Raw genomic sequence first — 20,547 nt, forward strand, 5'->3', positions numbered from 1 at the left:
AATATAATTGACGAATCCGTATACCCCTTTCATAGGTGGTCAGTGGGATGAAAAAAAATGAAATGAAATGTCTCTAAATTCATATAAAACTTGAATATACATGTTTATATACTTTGTTTGTTTTGTTTCAGGTGAAGCTACATAGAAACTTCAGTTTATATGCAACGATAATGGAATATATTGATGTATGGAAGATCTATCATCCCAAGAGGACTCGAGTTGGCAACTTTATCTCTAGGTTGCAAGTATGTTTAAAACAATCAATATAACGTTAATACAGTCGATTCTTATTATTTCGTGGTTTAAATGTACAATATATTGGTGAAGAATTACGAGGGCCTTTTTCCAACCTCCGATCGCATATTATCATAAGACACAGAATAGCGACTTTCACAGAGCTGAACAGCCTGTCATCTCCACCAAATGCTCTGACATCGGTGCGGCCAGATCGTCAATAATTGTTGTCCTGTTATAGACCTAGAAACATGGTATCCCGCCAAGTGCTAGTTGTGTAGCGTTTTTGTTTTTCATACAAAAATCAACCTAAGAATGATCGAGGTTCACGCAGGATACGTTATGAGTGTGATGTTGTGTGTGAATGGTGAGGAATATCAAATACGTCAGTTGAAATAACTTGCGTAATCGTTGTGGCTGATGACAACTCGGTCTCGCGTTGCTGGTGAAATCAAACGGCTTCTCCAGCAAATCGAATAGAATAATTTCGAAACTTGACTTGGCCACTAGCAAGGTCTGTAGAAGGTTGTTTAGGGGTCTTTGCCGCTATTAAAGTATACCTTTTCTCCAGAATCAAGACAGAACTTTGAGGGCAGAGCTTCCATACTAATGAGGAGCTTCAAAACAACATCATAGCCCACTCAATCTCAACTGGAGCAGCATTTTATGAAGAGGGTTTTGGGGGCTATGTGCCACTGGTATGACAGATGCCTCAACCTTCACGGCCATAGTTATATTGGAGAATAATCATAAGTGTAAGTAACTTCCAGTGAAAAAATTATGGTTTTATATACATTCGTCTCCTATTAATGGCCATTCGGACGTTGGAAAAAAATGTCTATCGTATTTCAAATGGTTTCATAAATTTTGTCTCTTCCATATCGTTCATATTCTTCAATTATTTATTGTTTCACATGATTATGTTTGACTCCAGACTCATACCAGGCTTAGGGGAAAAGGTTATTCCCACATATATATTTTACGTTAGTTTGTCACGCTAAATTTATTATAGAAATGGCTTACGTTTGCTTAGTACATCTAAGTTTTATAGAAATAGAAAATCCGAACTATCAGTTTTACCCTATAAATTTTAATTGAAAAATATAATCTCTTATTTACTAATTCTTTTTTATCAAACAAACCAGATTCTTTTGGGAATCAAGTTAACAAGCTACTCCTTAACATTTTGACTACCGTCATGGCCAGCAACCACTATAATTAATGATCCACAACACAGGTTTACTTATTCAATGTGCTTCCCTTTTAACTGTGGTTAAAAAACGGTGAGTCAAAATGTGGGTGGTATCTTCTTCAACTCCGTCATAGCTTGACTTCTCTTTAATTGCTGATCAAATATTTACTGACTTTTCTATCGACGTTGTCACGCAATTTTGAGAGTGGATGAGGCTTATAGCTGTGCAAATAAGAAAAGGGAAATTTTCGGGGGTGGTTGCCAGGAAATTTCCCTTAAAATAGCCAGCCTGGCTGGCTCAACACAGTGATGAGTGGCCTAGTCTGCCAGTGCGGGGAAACTGATCAATACACGGGAGCCCCTGACGGTTCGTGTACAAGGAAAGCTCTCTCGCGCTAGAAAATCTTCTCTCTTGGCGGTTCTATTCTCTCTAAAATGTAGGAAACTGGTGTAATATTTGTCTTTTTCTCTCAGTGATAAATATGTGAGATATGAAACTAAACTCGTGAATACTTCCAGTGAGTTGACTCTATCAACTTTTACTCCTTCGTGAGTGAAACCATATGTTCCAAATAATTTTTTGGTCGCATGATTTTGATTACCGTATAGTTTTTATTTATAGTTTTCATAAACTCATTACAAATATATTATTACAATGAAATAAATTGGTTAATTTATAAATATTCATTCTATTTATGATAATCAATAAATACTTGATATTTGTGCATTTTGTCTAAAAATGTTAAGGTTAGTCAATCTGGTGACTCCAATATGAATTGATTGATTGACTGAATCCCACTTTGTAATGAGAAATCCAATAACTTAAGATGTGTGATGTAAATTGTGATCGAGATTAGCGCTTCCCCTTTCGATTTTTTATTTCTACCAAGAAACCTCTGAAGTCTTAAAATGAAATTTCCTCCTTATTGGAATTCCTGTACCAAAACAATCTTCCATCCTATGGATAATTTATTATAATTGAATAATATTCTATAATTGGTTTAAATTTTCTCCAAGGAAGCATCTATTATTTTCGATGCCTTATGTTTGATCGCTTGAATATGCTGAAGACTAACTGCAACCAAATTGAAGTATTTCAAATGAGAAACTATTTTTGTCACAAATAGAGTAGATCTTATAAATAATGTATTAAAATCTTCATACAATATTAGGCTATATTTGTCAATGTGGTAGAATATAAGAGTAATATATTTATAAATTAAGTTATAAATTTCATTGTTTCTTACAAGAAATGTTAGCCTACAATAAATAATCTATCAATTAGGGTGGAGTTATAAACATTTTTCCAACACTGTTTTCCACTTTAAATTCTTCTAATGGTATCTTCAGACATACCGTGTCTGCTCAAGCTCATAACATTGCTGATTGTGTGTTATTAAACATAATATACCTCATATTATAATTCATACTCTCCTTTAATAATAGTAATCAACTTTAAATATCACTTGTAGCATTACCATCAATTTCCCTTAAATTTTAAATATATTTCCTCAGATTAAATTTCAATTAATATTTAATTTATTTGATTGGTTATTGTGTAGGCCAATCCAATCTTAAAAATATTACTAATACTATAATCATCAATAATTATAACAAAACAATTTAGAATTGAAATCAAATTAAAGCGGATATCAGTACGTTAAGCAGAAGTAATTAACTATTGGAATTAATGTAGAGTTGCAAGCTCAACTACTCAAAAATACGAATTGAGCTTAAAACGAAGTTGATCGCCACAACAAGATTATTCTAGCAAGAATGAGATCCTTTAGCAAGATTATTCTAGTTGTACTTGATGATACAAGTACCAAGAAGTAGAGTTGTTCTACTGCAATATAGGAAAAAAGACCCAATTCCTTTTCAGTACAAATTAAAGCATTAGGAAATATCTTATTCATTTAATAAATACTTGCCATAGGCTATTTTAAAATAACACTGACAATCGTTATACATATTTCAATACACATAATAATTATACATAACTTCATACAAACAATATTCATAATAATTTAAAATATCAATTAAAAGATTAATCAGCCTTCATATAGTATATTGATACTACTATAGGCTACAACTATATCAGCCTTCAAATGACTATATATGCATCTCGCTAGCAACCATTCATTCACCCCATAGTCCTATAGACTGAGAATCCCTTATATTTTCTGGGAAGAAGTATTTTCTTCCTCTCATAAGTATTATTCAAAAGTCATGATCCTACTAGTAAAACTATTTAAATGGTATCAGCAAAGAGGTAAATAAATATCCATTTAAAAGGAAAGTGATTGTAAAGGAAAGCGTATATATGACTTTCTCGCCTACAATAAATTCCATCCCTGCGGAAATGTTAAATGGTGGAATTAAAATTCATTCGTTTAGCTGTGCTGAAAGGAGTAGTCCGTCAGACTCAGATTTTGTTGTTAGGGACTGTATATTTATGTCGATCACTGACAAACGTGAGAGAAGTTAAATATCTAGGTGTTTTAATAGATCAACATCTGAAGTGGAATGCACATATTGATAATATGTGTAAAAAATGAAATATATTGTTCACAAATTCTACAGATTGAGCAGTGTTGGAAATTTAAAATTATTGATGATGGTCTATTCAGCTTATGCCCAATCCATATTTCAGTATGGTATAAGGGTTTGGGGAGTGCCTTAGACACTCATTTCAATAAAATATGTGTGATTCAGAGGCACATACTAAAAGCTGCTCTCCAAAGGCCGAGACGATATCACAGTCACTTACTTTATGAATAATTCCCGGTTCTGACAGTGAGACAACTCTATATAAAAAATTTAATACTTTATATCAATAGATCCAAAAATACTTTCACTCCATACTTTCCAGCTTACAATTTCAGATCGCCATCAAATTACCGTGTTTCCAGGACAGACCTAATAGTATGCCGTAGACAGTTCCCCTATGTAGTAAATAAATTGATTAACCTGTTACCCGAAAATTTAATTTTCGATAGCATCACTAAATAAAGTACAAAAAATAATTGATTGGATTAAATCAACAAATGTTTTTCACCTAATTCACAACACAATTTGATTTTTTTTCTCTAGTATTGCCATCAAACTTACATACAGTATATATATTTGTGTTTTCCCCACTTTCACCTTGATTGAATTGTATACTTATACTATTATAGTTTAGCTTACCTTGTTGAATCAAAGTTTTTCTATTGGAAGTAATAGTATCATTTTCTGTTTTGGTACTCGTCACCGGCACTCAAACAGTGGTTTTGCTGGTTTCGCCGAATTAGTATATTATTATGTTAAAAAAATTATACTTCTTATTCTAAAATATTTCTTTTTGTAATCTGTATTCATTTGTGAATATTTTTTGTAAGGCAATACAAATTTGAATTGATTTGATTGTAATCTTCCTCTTGAATCAATTACTTGTGTCATGACATAGCTCCTAAATAACATTGTCACAATTTGTCTGCTCAGCCTTTATCACTTTTCTTATAGCGTTCTCATTCCATTAAAAGCTTCCAGGCCACGCCTTTCTGATGAAGAAGTCTAACAGCAAACTATCCCATAAACATGGCTGCCAATTGTGTTGAGAAACAACCAGTAAACAACTCGTCCCAGTTCTATGCTGAACCTCATCTCAAATCTTGAAGTACCCCATTAATCTGTATAGTATTTGAGGCGCCAACATTATATTCAAACACTAATCGACTTATCGATTACTCCAGCAAGGACACAATTTGCTCTCATTTATTTATTTGTTATTACTTTTATGGTAAATAAATTTATTTGAATTTTTAGTGTGTTGGTGTGTTTGTGTGTGTTTGTGTGTGTTTGTGTGTGTGTATGATTAATAATTTTCACTCCATAAATATCATTACTATATTCCAGAAACTTTTGATTGAGACTTATTGAACCTACTGTACTTATTAGTTTGAGATTGTTCATTTTTTGGATAGCTATATTATTATCTTCCATAGGGTTTTTAAAATATGAAATTATATATACTAGCTTGAAAAATACTTAAATAATACAGCTTGTATATATAAATATTTTTTTTAAATAGGTCTTCGATCTCATCCATTGTTAACAGCCATTTTTTAATTTCTTTTTTGAGTTTTAGATAGCATGTTTGCTTTCTTGCCACGATTGGTATGTTGTTGAATATTTTAGGGGCTACATAGGAATAAAATCTACGAAAGCATTCTTTGTTTGGTTTTGGGGGAAGTAGACTTCCCGCTGAACGGAGTCCACAAGTTTCCCGCCGTGGATTGACAAGGTGTCCACTCCTATTGTAAAAAGTTAGTAATACTTTATAGAAGTACAGGTATCTCAAAGGCAAAAGGCCCCATTCCCTGAACAGCGGCAGTGAACTTGTTAAGCGAGGTTTGTTTGCTATAGTGCGAATTATGTATTTTTGCCCAGTTAAGATTGGTTTTAAAACAGAAAAGTATGCACCTCCCCAAACCGTTATTCCGTATTGCAGCCTGCTCTCGACAAGTGCAAAATATAGCGTTCTCAGCAAGTGCTTAGGGCAGAGTTTGCGGATGAAATATAATTTTCTACATGTCACCCTTAACTCTTCTCTCAATTTTTGTATGTGGTGTGCCCAGCTGAGCTTGGAATCGATTATTACGCCTAAGTATTTTACAGACTCAGACTCCTCAATTCTGTCACAGTTGCAGTCTATGTCAAGATTTTTGCACTTATCGGTATGAGAGGGAATAGCTAGAGGTTGTGTGTTTTCTGCTTTAGATTTTAGTTGGAAGACGATAATTTTTGACTTTTTAGCGTTGATCTCGAGGGAGTTAATTTGAAACCACAGGTTCAAACGGCGTACATCGCTTGTAATCATTTGGGTCAGCTGAGTCTTAGTTTCAGCGCAGTAGCTCAGAGCTGTGTCATCAGCAAATGCTGTCAGCGATCCAATAAGGTTTCCTTCGCACAAATCATTTATATAGATCAGGAATAATTCGGCTGATAATCCTGATCCCTGCGGAACGCCACAGGATGAGTATCTCTTGGAGCTTAATGCGTCACCTACTCTCACTTGCTGCGATCTGTCCGCAAGGAAACTTGCAAACCATTTGTTACATACTCCCCTTATGCCGGCGTTATTCATTTTATTTATTAGAATTTTATGTTCTACTGTGTCATATGCCTTCCTTATATCAATAAATAAACTTGCACATTTTTTACTATTATTCACACCATTGTATATTTCTGACGTTAGTTTGAGCATAGCATCTTCAGTGTTACGTCCTTTCTGAAAACCGAATTGATTTTTACTGAAAAATTTATTCTTTGATAAGAAACTAACTAGCCTAACTCGTACCAGCCTTTCCAATAATTTGGCAAAAACTGACAAAAGTGCAATGGGTCTATAGTTGTTGGGGTTTTTTCTATCTCCTGATTTGAATAATGGTATGATTATTGCAGTTTTTAGTTGTGTAGGGTAAATACCAGAGCTCAGACTTAGATTATATAAATACGTCAGTACGTCAGCCAGGTGTTCTATCATACTCTTCAACAACTCAGCTCTAATATTGTCAAATCCAGGAGCTTTTCTTGATTTCATTGACATGGCTGTTGCTTTGACCTCTGAGACTGTAATAGGAAAAAAGACCATCGAACCTGGATATTTTACTTGTTGAGGAAATAGCTTGTCTACTAATTCTGAATTCCTTGGTTCCAGAGGGCCCTCCCCATCTAAAGCATTTCTTGTGGATGATACTAGAGCAAAGTGTTTATTGAGTTCATCGGCAATTCCAACCTCGTCCTCGATCGCTTCCCCATTATTATTGACAATTTGCTTTATTTTCTCGTCGCTTTTATTTTCCCCGATTAATGAATTTAACAATTTCCAGCTATCTTTAGAGTTACCTCCCAAATTGTTAAATGTATCCTGAAAATATTTACTTTTGGAATCGTCTATATCAGCTTTTAATTTATCTCTGTATTGTTTGTAGTGATTATTTAATCTGATATTATGTGGTTGTTTTTTTGTTTTTTTATACAGTTTATTTTTTATTTCAACTCGATTTAGTAAATTGGAGGTCAGCCACGGTTTGTGTTCGTTTAATTTCCGCGCCTTTATGAGTTTATCAGAGCTAACAGCATTGATACAATCCTTAAAAATTTCGATAAACTGATTGAAAGCAAGGTCTACCTGTGATTGATTATAAACGCTAGTCCAGTCAACCTCTTGTAGCCTGATGGAAAGCGCTTGATAATCAATCTTCCTAATTTTCTTGTTATTCCTAGCCTGAGATAATGACTGATTTAGTCTATTTGTACATAGGTTAAGATATAATTCAATAGTGCAGTGGTCGGTAATTCCGTTATTGCAAACATTAGTTGTTGGATTGAAACTATTTTTAGTGGCTGTATATCTAAAGAAAAGGTGATCTATGCATGTATTTGATGTGTTAGAAATTCGTGTGGGCTCATTCACATATGACATGAATCCAAAGCTTGACATAATAAAGTTGTACTCTTCAGTTTGTATGTCATCTTCAAGAAGGTCGATATTTATATCACCGGTGAAGATAACATTTTCCTCATTTCCTAACGCTGATAGCAAAACTTTTATCTCATCAAAGAACAAATTCCTAGGCAATGAATGAAATCTATACAATGCAATGATGCTCAGTTTAACATTATCAATAGTGAGATTAACTTTCAAACCGTCTGCCGAAACTATTGTAATCTTATCAGCAGTAGCTACCACACTTTCGTCCAAGTACACAGCCACTCCACCTGCTCTATAGTTATCATTACAATTTGTGAAACATTTATAACCTCTTATTTGATACAAGTTAGATTCATCACTGTAAATCCAGGTTTCTGTTAATATTATGCAAGTAGGTTTTATAGTACACTTATTCACAAAAATGGAGAATAGTTCAAAATTTTCACGCAAACTTCTAATGTTTTGAATCAAGCATGAAATTATGCTATTATTATGAGTCATTCATAATGGAAAAATAGGAGTTCGACAATATGAGATCAGATAAATTAATGTAAATAAATTCACTGTTATTCATTAATTAATACACTTGATTCATCATTACCTGCATCAGTTAGATTGACGGATTCATCACTTACACCACGCTGTTTGCTTTTCGTTGTTTCCAGTTTATCTAGGTCATCAACTGTCTCAAGAGATATTACCGGTTTTCCATCACTTTTCCTCATGAGAATCTTTCCATTTCGTATCCATAGGTATTTGTACGCTTTTTCAGTTTTTGCAACTTTCGCCAGGGCTAACACTTTTCTTCTTTCTGGAGCGAGGCTCTCGTTCACGTATAGGGGAATGTCGGAAGGAAGATTTAAGTGACGGGTCGAAAAATCTCTCTTCACTCGGCGCCTTCGTAGAATTTCCTCTTTGTCAATTCTCCTTGTGAGTTTGATAATAATCGGCGGAGTTTTTTTTTGATCGCGCGTTGGGAGGCGGTGACAATTGTCAATTTGCATATCCGTAAGCTCATGTCCTAACGCCTTGCTCACAGATTTCACTACACCGATCAAGTCCTCGTTCTTTTCCTGTGGATAGTTGTGTAGCTCGAGGCAGTTGGAGCGCGTATACTGCTGGAGATCGGATACAGCTCGTTGTAGGTTATGATTTTGTTTTTTCAGGATATTGATTTCTAACGCCTGAGAATCAATTTTTTCAAGGCATAGTGCAAGCTGCTTCTCCTGTTTTTCAAACTTATGAAGGATATCTGCCACGTCTTCATGACACGAATCTATGGATTTTCCCAAATCTAGTTCCATTCGTCGGATGTCTGCTCGTACTTCGCTAATCATCTGGACCACTTGTTTCAGCGAGATGTCGTCCGAAGACATGGAAGTCTCGAAAGCGATACTCCTTCTCTTCTCTCTGGTACAGGATTCACACCTCCATGTCTTTTTGTTGTCGGTTATATACTTGAGGTCGCCCGTTTTCAAACCGACACAGTTGCCGTGAAATTTGTTGTTGCAGTCGCAACAGGTGACTGCATCGTTGCTCGATCTCACAGATTTACTGCACGTGTGGCACGACATTACACTAAACTTGGATATTTAACTGAATACTTTCACTAAATTCAACGTTGAAACAAACAGAATAAAAGTTGTTCGGAATGGAAGGAAGCGATAACGATAAGAGAGCTCGGAACAGACACAACCTTCTCGCTCGATTGCTAATCGTCTACTCATCTATATTATAATTAGTTATAAATAAAAGCTTTTTTATGTATTTTTGAAACTCTGTTTCAAGTTTTTGAAAAATAAAAGCTTCAAGTATTTTTGCATTAATGTGAAAGAATGTGATAGAAGGAGCTAAATTAAATAAAAGCTTTTAATGCATAATACATAATAAAAGCTTTATAGCTTCAAAGCTTTAAAGCTATACATAATAATGCAAAAATTAAATAAAAGCTTTTAATGCATAATACATAATAAAAGCTTTATAGCTTCAAAGCTTTAAAGCTATACATAATAATGCTTATAGCTTTAAAGCTTTTATACATAATAAAAGCTTTTTTATGTATTTTTGAAACTCTGTTTCAAGTTTTTGAAAAATAAAAGCTTCAAGTATTTTTGCATTAATGTGAAAGAATGTGATAGAAGGAGATAAATGAAATAAAAGCTTTTAATGTATAATACATAATAAAAGCTTTATAGCTTTGAAGCTATAAATAATAAAGCTTATAGCTTTAAAGCTTTTATACATAATAAAAGCTTTTTTATGTATTTTTGAAACTCTGTTTCAAGTTTTTGAAAAATAAAAGCTTCAAGTATTTTTGCATTAATGTGAAAGAATGTGATAGAAGGAGCTAAATTAAATAAAAGCTTTTAATGTATAATACATAATAAAAGCTTTATAGCTTCAAAGCTTTAAAGCTATACATAATAATGCTTATAGCTTTAAAGCTTTTATACATAATAAAAGCTTTTTTATGTATTTTTGAAACTCTGTTTCAAGTTTTTGAAAAATAAAAGCTTCAAGTATTTTTACATTAATGTGAAAGAATGTGACTCTGCTCACTGAATTCAAATAACTTTATTTAGTTATATACATTTCACTAGCCGTCAGGCTCGCTTCACTCGCCATATCCGTCTAGCCAGGGGGCTCCGCCCCCTGGACCCCCGACTGGATCGTCCAAAAATGAGAAAAGCGGGCTCGCTTCGCTCGCCTGCATTTTTCAAGATAATGAGAAAGCTAATAATCTAGAAAAACGTTGAAAAACGCCAGTTTTGAGCATATATCATAGGCGAAATATTGTAGGCCTCTCAATTTGTAGAACTCAGCGGAACCTCTGTACCGAATTTGAACGTTTTATGTCAATTTGATCTCGAAAATTTGAGAAAACGTAGAAAAACGCTGGTAAAAACACCTGTTACTATATCGGCATATCTTTGACGAACAAAATTCTTCCACCTCAGCTACACCTTTGTACTGATTTTTTTAAAAATTTATTTCCATCAATTATTGAAAAAGGTGAGAAAACGCAGAAAAGCTGAGAAAAACGTTGATTTTGGGCGTATATTTGATGAAATATTAAAGTCACCTCATCACAAAATTTTTAGACCCTAGCTAAACCTCTGTACCAAATTTGAACATTTTCTGTCTATTACTTGATGAAAGAACTGAGAAAACGCAAAACACCGCTAATTTTGGGCGTATCTTTGGCGTTATTTCAAATTCCTTCTAACACAACATTATTACACCCTAGCTTATGTACTAAATTTGAACATTTTCTGTTCATTTGTTCTCGATAAAGCCGAGAAAACTCTAAAAAACGCTGGAAAAACGCAGATTTTGGGCGTATGTTTGGAAATTTTTCCAAATCCGTTCTTCGTGCTCCTCTAAAGGGCCAACTGAACATACCTACCAAATTTGAACGTTTTTGGTCCGGTAGATTTTTAGTTCTGCGAGTGAGTGAGTGAGTCAGTCAGTCAGTGAGTGAGTGCCATTTCGCTTTTATATATATGTAGATAATACACAAATCAAAATTTATTTATTTACATTTCATAATATACAAATCAAATAAAGGACCAACAGACCTAGCCCAAAACTTTTCACTTTCCGAATTTTGATAGGAAGTTTATAGGTTACTTCAGAATTCAAAATTTACGTATATGACTCTGAACATTGAGTTCAAATCTCTTATCCAAGCTATTCAAGTTAAAAGTGTATGATTCCGCTCACTGATTTCAAATAACTTATTCTAACTCATTGATACAGCATAAGAAAATAGAACTTTGAAATGTATTTATTTCTTTAAGAAATTACAGCGCTACTGTAACTCAAATCAACGAAACTTATAATTTATTTTGGAACAGTTGGAGAAGTTGTAGTTTTTCATTCTGTTCCAATAATCAAGGTTCATTCAATCGAATATAGGTTTGATGAGACCCGTATCGGTAAAAGTTTGAATGTAGTCTACGTAAATAATATGGTTATCCATAGTACGGTATTTGTAAGATGAGGATTTTGTAGTGTGATGTTTTGATATAGTACAGTAGCGAAGTGCGCTGTTAAAAGAGGTGGAAATGAGATGCGCATCGTATTAGGGGATAACTAGCAGACCACTCAAGACGGTCATGTTGCTCTCACATCCACTTGCCAAACAAATGAGTTGCATACTGCTCTGTGTAGTCAGTCCAGATGTGCTTTATAGGTCACAACATTTCTATCTTACTAACAGATAAAGTGTAGATGAAAGAAACACACAAAAAAGACGTGAATAATGTATTGAAATCATTGTATAAGTTTATTGAATTAGTATTACTGAAATTGACCCACAACTTACAGTACTCTTATCAGAAAATCCCTAATGTGTGAAAACTCATTTGAAATTAAATTGAAAGGTGACAAAATCATACTTTAAGTTAGTAATCTGTCAATTGGTGAAGTTAGTAGTCATTGGACTTGAGAAATCCTTCCAAGGTCCTTTTTCTTCAGCATCTGTTTCTACTTGTAATTGCACTATATTCAGTAGACTTCATAAGAAGTCAGTAGAGTGCCTAGCTTATCGAATGTCAGTTATAAGTCACTCATCGAATGTAGCTTGAAGTGGGTACCTGTTAGACACATCTCGCAATGAATTCTCTCCTACATGGGACAATCATACCCAGTCAATATAGAAAGTAAATTCGAATTATTTTCAATTCTATTCAAATCTATCAATTTCAATAAGCTTGAAAATTATTTCAACATGTTTTATTGATGTTACTACAATATGATTACAATAGTCTTCAACACGTTAGTACTAAGCATCTTATTAATAGTCCAGTGTTCATTGAACAAATTGTGTTGTTTGGAATTAATATTGTATGCTATTATCGAGAAGGTAGGCCTACCTAGTGAGCTATAAAAAAAGATTTTCTCACTCTATTATTGTAATTTCAATTACTAGTACATGCAATTTTTTATTGCACCACACATTCTAATCTTGGTTTCCCCAAGGAGCCGTCCATCTTTGTGTAACGTATTTAGTGTCAGCCTCATCCTAAAACCGAATTCCATCGTGCTTTATTAATTAACTGACGTGAAATATTGTGGCTGCTTCTAATACGCCGGGACCGTTGGGAGAAGCCACTGTCACCCCCCCCCACTCCCTCACGCCTGCTCTATCAGATTACTAATTAAATTTCCTAACGAGTATATACGGTCTCGCTTGGATGTGGGACTAAAAGAGGTTTAGTGTGGCTTGAAAATTGTAAATTGCGAACAAGCTGCCTCCGGAACCATGAAAAGTTTCGGTTGTAACTTTCAATTGTTCCTTATTCTCGTTGGAAATCTGTAACAGTTTTCGTTGTAACAATCTGTTACAACTTTGTCTCGCAATAGATGTATTGTATTGGATGCTCACATTGATAGTGACGAAGATTAAAAATTCTTCATTTTAAAGTTTTCAAACTTACTTCTTTCCTTGTGGAAACAATATGTGGCAATTTATCTCTATCTCCATGGGTATTTCTGTATTGTAAATTGTTTTATAGAAATCGATTGCAATCAGAAGTTGAATTGCACTCTTGAATGTTATATTTTCAGACGTTTTAAATTTAGGTATTCGTTCAACTGTAACCCTAGGAACCCTCCTTTCAAAAATAGTATTTTATATTAATATCCGCATTCACAATATTCATCAATAATTATAAGTTACAAGTTATGAAGGAAGTTGTTTTTGAACAGTTAACTTTTAGAACCTATACATCACAACACAAAATAAACATTAGCTCATATTATACAAGTGTATTGGAGCTGACTAACAGATACAGAGTATTTCCATTGGGTTCAGTAAGGGACTATACCAGTGCCGAGTGCCGAGTGCTGAGTGTTGTAATGCGGAGAATACAGAATACACCAGCTAATCAATAAGATACCGTCAGTACACGAAAGCACATTGCAGCATGCAGTATACATTGGCCACATCCAAGTAAAGTAATAAAATTCCGATTGCAACATTTTCAACCCTGCAAATTTACTTGTTGCTTCTTGAAAGTGCTCTGACGTTCATGCTAGCAACCTTAGTTCGGTCACGAGATTGATTTTCACTTAAGGGAAAAGTTTGATAACTTGTAGTCGCCATATAAGATGAAGTTTTATTCTACTGTCTGTTAACTGAGAAAGAGAAAATAGGTGTACTATACTTTCGCAGAGATTGGCTTGACTTTGAAAAATCGTTCATGTTACCTCGACTTATTTTATGACTGCCGTCTTACTTTATGATCTTGGGAGTTCCCACTTTTTTATGGCCACTGACTCACTCTTCGATGTATGTTGAACCACAGCTAATAGAACAGTACAATAATGTATAATATAATGTTTCTCTGTTGTTACACTATTATTTTCTTGACTTTTCACATTAAAGAAGACAACCTAGTATCTCTTGTTTGGTGTTTGAAGCTATTATCCTCATTCTAGAGGTATTTTTCTACCACTTACCAGTTTTAGTGTGAACTTTGAACTTCAGAAGAAATGGCTAAAAAGGCAACTGTCTATACATGTGTAGATGAATAAATTGATCAATCATTACTGGTTCAAAGGCGGTATACATGATTGCAAGTCAGTTGTAGAAGAGGAGAAATATTTGAAATAATTAAAAATTATCAGCTTTTAATGAATCAATGTATTAATAAAAAATACTTCATTCAAAATACTGAAGCCTTATTTTATTTTTTTATTGTTATTATTTCTCAAGTTTATAGTTTCTAATCTAATTCAATCAATATTAAAGTATGAAACTTTCTGAAATCAGTTTTATTAATTTAACAAAAGCACAAAACTATAAATGTTTAGTTCAGACTACATACTATACAATTAGCGTTAGCCTATTTTGTTGATAATATGATTTGTTCAAGTCTCTTAAAAAAATTATCTCGAACTAAATTTAAATACTCTAAGGTTGAAAATGTAATTTTTATACTTCTCAAATAGAAAACAAATTATCATAAGAACTTCTATAGCACTCAAGAAATTAATAGGTGGTGTATATAGGTACTATATAGGTGGTGTATATTTGTTCTGTATTAATTTATTGTCGTCTATCAATATATTCAATATCTTCCTAATTGATAAAAGTTTCATTTCTCAATATTATAACTAAGAACTATTTTTTTCGTTAATTGCAGGTTGAACTGATAGAGGATCGAAACACTAGCAACAATGTTCGAAGGGGTAGTGGCGACAATACTCAACCGCTATCTAGGAAAATATATACAGGATCTCGATACAGAGAATCTGAATGTTGGAATATTCGGGGGAAATGTGCAGCTGACCGAGCTCAAGTTGAAACCTGATGCGCTTGTGAGTTTCTATTTTATGAGTTTCTAGTTCATAAAATCTCTACACAAAAAATGTACCGTATATATTAGAATACAATTTTTTGCGTTACTTTTGAGTTCAATTTTCAATATTTTTTCTAAATGAACCTATAGGAAAGATTATAGGAATTTATATGGGAAGATTGACTATTGCCGAGGAATAAATTTGAAAATGTCAGATAAAATGATTGAATAGCTTCACACGCATACATCAATTTAATTGTTCCCACATAAAATAATATGGAATAATAGTTTTCCAAAGTCACTTAAGTTATTGATTCTTATTGGTTCATCTATTCACATTGTAAATGCTGAACCTAAATCAGTACTTATAAAATTTATACTTCAGAACAGAAAAAATGGTTACGTCATTAATATGAGATATTGTTGAAATTTGAAATTATAATTAATAATGTGATTGTTTTATTCATATTCCGGTGTATTCTGTTGGTATAATTAACTGTTGTATATCTTTCCACAAATATCTATAACTCTCATACGAGCTATCATTTGCAAGTACAATAATATGTATAATCGCAATTTTTATATTTTTCAGTATGAACTAGATCTCCCTATAGAAGTGAAAGTAGGGACGATTGGAAGGGTGAGCCTGCACATACCGTGGTCTGGCCTGTACAGTCAACCAGTCATAGTCGAAGTGGAGGTGAGTTTTCTGGGTTTTATTTATCCAACTTGGTGATATTTTTATTATTAGGCATATTTAGGTGTATAATTCACTACCCTTTCAACTCCACGGCCTCAATAAAACCATTTTTAAACACACCCCCTCCCAATTTGAAAATATTGAAACTTTGTGTAATTGCTTCCTGCTTATCGTAGGCCTGTGCTAACCTTTTCCATATGATTGAAGGCTTCATAAAGCTACAGATAGGATAAAGCTCGAATAGAATCACATCACCTATAGAATTCGAAAAAAAATTAATAATTCATGGCATATCAGTGGATATTTTATCAACATTGACTTTCAAACTGTTCAAATATTGAAATCTATGTTTTTTAGAATTGTATCTTTAATAAAAGTAAACAATTTCCTTCTTATGCAAAATCATTGCAAGCATCTCCACTAAAATCAATGCAATCATTGATGTTTTTATTAAAAAGAAACCAAAGTCAGATTTAATAATTATTTCTATAATTATTATTATTGTAGAAAAAATGTTTAGAGAGTGACTTATATTATGAATTTAATAGTGACTAATTTAATTAGTGTGCCAATTATTCAAACCACTGTATTGTTTGACATTCAACAATAAATTGAAATATTTTCAAAAAAATGGAAATACTCCTTGTTTAAATGTAATTATTATAATGATTTGACAGAGATGACATGAAATAAGCTTATTGGAGCGTAAAGTATAATTATTGAAGTTTTTCCAATACAATTTTCTAATTATTATTATAATTGTTTACGTTTTAGGATGTCTATCTGATTGCTGGTCCAATAACAGATCGTGAATATGATTCTGAGAAAGAAAAAAGATTGTCTCGAGCATCCAAGAGGAAGAAACTGGAAGATTTGGAAGCGGAAAATCTTCTTGGAAGTGGTAAGCTACAAAACAAACAAACAAATCAATTACAATACTCAAATCAATCAACTCTGTTTCAGCTCAAAAGTGATAATGCATTACTATTAAATTTTAATAAAATCATTGGAGGACAGTAATAATATGAGCGATGAAATGTAATATCGCTGGCCGGTGGTTCGGAACCCACCTAAAACTGTAGGTCCATTCATCTCTCTGTGGTCATTCATTACCCAAGCCCACAGCTCATGTGGGCATCACCTTCAGCGAAAAAAATAGAAAATACTTTGAAAGATAGGACTACGTCTTTCAAAAATCAAATAGAATAAAATAATATTCCTTTCTTCTACTTTCAATTCATATGGATACCACAAATATATTTATTGCAATTACAGTGTGAGCTGTAAAATTTATATAAATATTCAAATAATGTTTGTTTCGATTTGCAGATGCGCCAGAATCAAGGAGCTTTATCGAGAATCTAATTACAACAATAATGAACAATCTGCAAGTGTTCGTTCACAACATCCACATTCGCTATGAGGACAGAACACTTAATCCGGAGTCAGCGTTTGCCTGTGGCCTGTGTGTGCAGAGCTTCTCAATTGAAACAACCAATAGGTAAAATGAGTCATAGAGAAACAAAAGCATAAGTAGATATCCCATGGTATAGGGCGTTTGTGTCGCAACTTTTACTGTTAACTAAAGCTGATTACTGTCGATTATTGTCGATTTTTACTGTTTTGTTGGGGTGAGAGTGAATGAACGGCACAATATGAGAGACTACCAGCGTCACACAGCTTCACGGGAAAGAACTACGTGGAATATCGGCTTGAGATAACAGTAAAAGTTGCGACATAAACGCCCTATATCATGGGATATTTATTTATGCTTTTGTTTCTCTATGGTCGCATCCAATATTTATCTAAGGAATCTTGTACATTTAAACGAAAATAAATGCAATCATTGATGTTTTTATTAAAAAGAAACCAAAGTCAGATTTATAATTATTTCTATAATTATTATTATTGTAGAAAAAATGTTTAGAGAGTGACTTATATTATGAATTTAATAGTGACTAATTTAATTAGTGTGCCAATTATTCAAACCACTGTATTGTTTGACATTCAACAATAAATTGAAATATTTTCAGAAAAAATGGAAATACTCCTTGTTTAAATGTAATTATTATAATGATTTGACAGAGATGACATGAAATAAAGCTTATTGGAGCGTAAAGTATAATTATTGAAGTTTTTCCAATACAATTTTCTAATTATTATTATAATTGTTTACGTTTTAGGATGTCTATCTGATTGCTGGTCCAATAACAGATCGTGAATATGATTCTGAGAAAGAAAAAAGATTGTCTCGAGCATCCAAGAGGAAGAAACTGGAAGATTTGGAAGCGGAAAATCTTCTTGGAAGTGGTAAGCTACAAAACAAACAAACAAATCAATTACAATACTCAAATCAATCAACTCTGTTTCAGCTCAAAAGTGATAATCGATTACTATTAAGTTTTAATAAAATCATTGGAGGACAGTAATAATATGAGCGATAAACTGTAATATCGCTGGCCGGTGGTTCGGAACCCACCTAAAACTGTAGGTCCATTCATCTCTCATTATTATCCGCCTCATTACCCAAGCCCACAGCTCATGTGGGCATCACCTTCAGCAAAAAAATAGAAAATACTTGTGAAAGATAGGACTACGTCTTTTAAAAATCAAAAAGAATAAAATAATATACCTTTTTTCTACTTTCAATTCATATGGATACCACAAATACATTTATTGCAATTACAGTGTGAGCTGTAAAATTTATATAAATATTCAAATAATGTTTGTTTCGATTTGCAGATGCGCCAGAATCACGGAGCTTTATCGAGAATCTAATTACAACAATAATGAACAATCTGCAAGTGTTCGTTCACAACATCCACATTCGCTATGAGGACAGAACACTTAATCCGGAGTCAGCGTTTGCCTGTGGCCTGTGTGTGCAGAGCTTCTCAATTGAAACAACCAATAGGTAAAATGAGTCATAGAGAAACAAAAGCATAAGTAGATATCCCATGATATAGGGCGAAACACTTTATAATAACAACTCTGCTGTAGTTTTAGACACTGTACAAGTACCTGGTCTAAAAAACGTACTTTTCGATAAGTGAAATGCATACCTCATTTATCATCAGAGAGTAAGCGGTGAAACACAGTGTTCAGACTACAAAAAAGAAAAATAATATTATGTAGTATATGATTTCATGAGAAAATTTAGAATTCAAATATGTATAATCAGTGACAGGTATGTTTCACAATCTAGAATCAAGAATTGACAATTTCAATTCAATTACAAGATGATATGTATTTCCCTTCTTCTCTCTATTGTAGAAATAATAAAGGCTACATATTACATAAAATCACTTCACCTATATGGGCTACTTTTGTTCAAATTAATAAAAACAATATAAAAACTTGTAGTCTAGTACCCTTTATTAAAAACTTTAAAATATTTTAACGACTAGTTTCGACCATAGGGTCATTTTTTTCATTTATACAGATTACTTATACTCATTATTCTTGTAACACATGTTTCGCCATATTGTATGACTTCTTCAGATGGGCTGCAAGGCAATTTCTACAAAGTGTCATTGTCGTCGTCTATTACTTGATTTTGATCTATTTACCTAATTACTTGAACAATTATCATTCCAAATCTATTCTAAAAACCAATCTTCTCAGCATGGCCTTTTAGTAATTAATTGCAGTGAATTGATAATACTCGGTTAGTGATATCATGACTGTGACGTGTGAAAACATTTTTCAACCCATTACTAAGTGACTTCACTTTATATCTTTATATAGATGTATGTGTGTTTGATATTGAATTCGAATTTGTTGTGTGTTGAATTAGAATTAGAATATGACGTTGTCTGTAACTATGATCAGTTGAATAGCAATAAAATTACATTTATTTATTTACCGAGTGAGGTGTTTTGCATGTTGTAGCAAGTGGAAGCCGACCACTTCGAGCCCCGGATCGACGTCGGTGTATCAGCTGATGAGGGTGGAGTCACTGTCCGTTTACTGCAACCCGAGCTGCTCGCAGCTGGTGGGCAGCTCGCCGGGGTTGGCCGAGGCAGCGCCGCACACCTGGCGCAACGACATGAAGCGTGGCCTCGAGACGTTCAGCATCAACGGTGAAGAATTCGATTTCGGTCAGTCATTCACTCAATGCAATGCAGTTAGCCAGTGTTTATCAATCAATTATCAGATGTCATTAATTGCAAGTTTACAATTGTGAATACTGCTGATTTATGTAATATTCGAGATATTGAAATGTGTGGCTTTGGTTTTAAGATTGGTGGACATTCCTATACTATTGTTGGCTTGTATAGATCCCCAAGCGGTGACATTAGTGTATTTTTTAAAGGGCTTGAAATGTTATTTGATCGGATATGTAGTCATGCTCATGATAAAGTTATTGTTGCTGGCGATTATAATATAAATGTACTAAATAGTTCTCCTGAACATAGGAACTTGATTAATATTCTAAACCAATTTGATTTGCATTATACCATTAAAGAGCCCACAAGAATTTCTGGAGTAAGTAGGACAGCCATTGACAATATTATTACTAATATTGAAGTAGAATCTTATGCTGTACATATTCTTCACACACTGTTATCAGATCATACTGCACAGGTTTTTCATACGCAATACGCTCATATTTTCAAGAGATCCCAGACTAATC

General features: G+C 33.5%; 2 protein-coding genes across 2 annotated transcripts in view; one reads left to right on the forward strand and one right to left on the reverse strand.

Moving 5' to 3' along the window:
• The first annotated feature begins 1,561 nt into the window (after positions 1–1,561).
• Positions 1,562–20,547, forward strand: part of LOC111059115 (vacuolar protein sorting-associated protein 13A) — a 93,796-nt gene continuing 74,810 nt past the window's right edge. Inside the window, exons 1-6 of the mRNA XM_039432290.1 lie at positions 1,562–1,975; positions 15,056–15,230; positions 15,804–15,911; positions 16,686–16,812; positions 17,241–17,412; positions 19,803–20,011. Of these exons, the coding sequence (XP_039288224.1) occupies positions 15,090–15,230; positions 15,804–15,911; positions 16,686–16,812; positions 17,241–17,412; positions 19,803–20,011 (757 nt within the window). The 5' untranslated portion in view covers positions 1,562–1,975; positions 15,056–15,089. The remainder of the gene's footprint in view (positions 1,976–15,055; positions 15,231–15,803; positions 15,912–16,685; positions 16,813–17,240; positions 17,413–19,802; positions 20,012–20,547) is intronic.
• On the reverse strand, positions 8,471–9,478 carry LOC120352170. The gene has a single exon (XM_039431867.1). The coding sequence runs from the start codon at positions 9,476–9,478 to the stop codon at positions 8,471–8,473; it is 1,008 nt and encodes a 335-aa protein (XP_039287801.1).

Source organism: Nilaparvata lugens, chromosome 7, assembly GCF_014356525.2.
Source record: "Nilaparvata lugens isolate BPH chromosome 7, ASM1435652v1, whole genome shotgun sequence".
Classification (NCBI taxonomy): Eukaryota; Metazoa; Arthropoda; class Insecta; order Hemiptera; family Delphacidae; genus Nilaparvata; species Nilaparvata lugens.

Bases quoted from the DNA above. Each gene is read 5' to 3' on its own strand.
- LOC120352170 (XM_039431867.1), bottom strand. From the start codon at position 9,478: ATGTCGTGCCACACGTGCAGTAAATCTGTGAGATCGAGCAACGATGCA.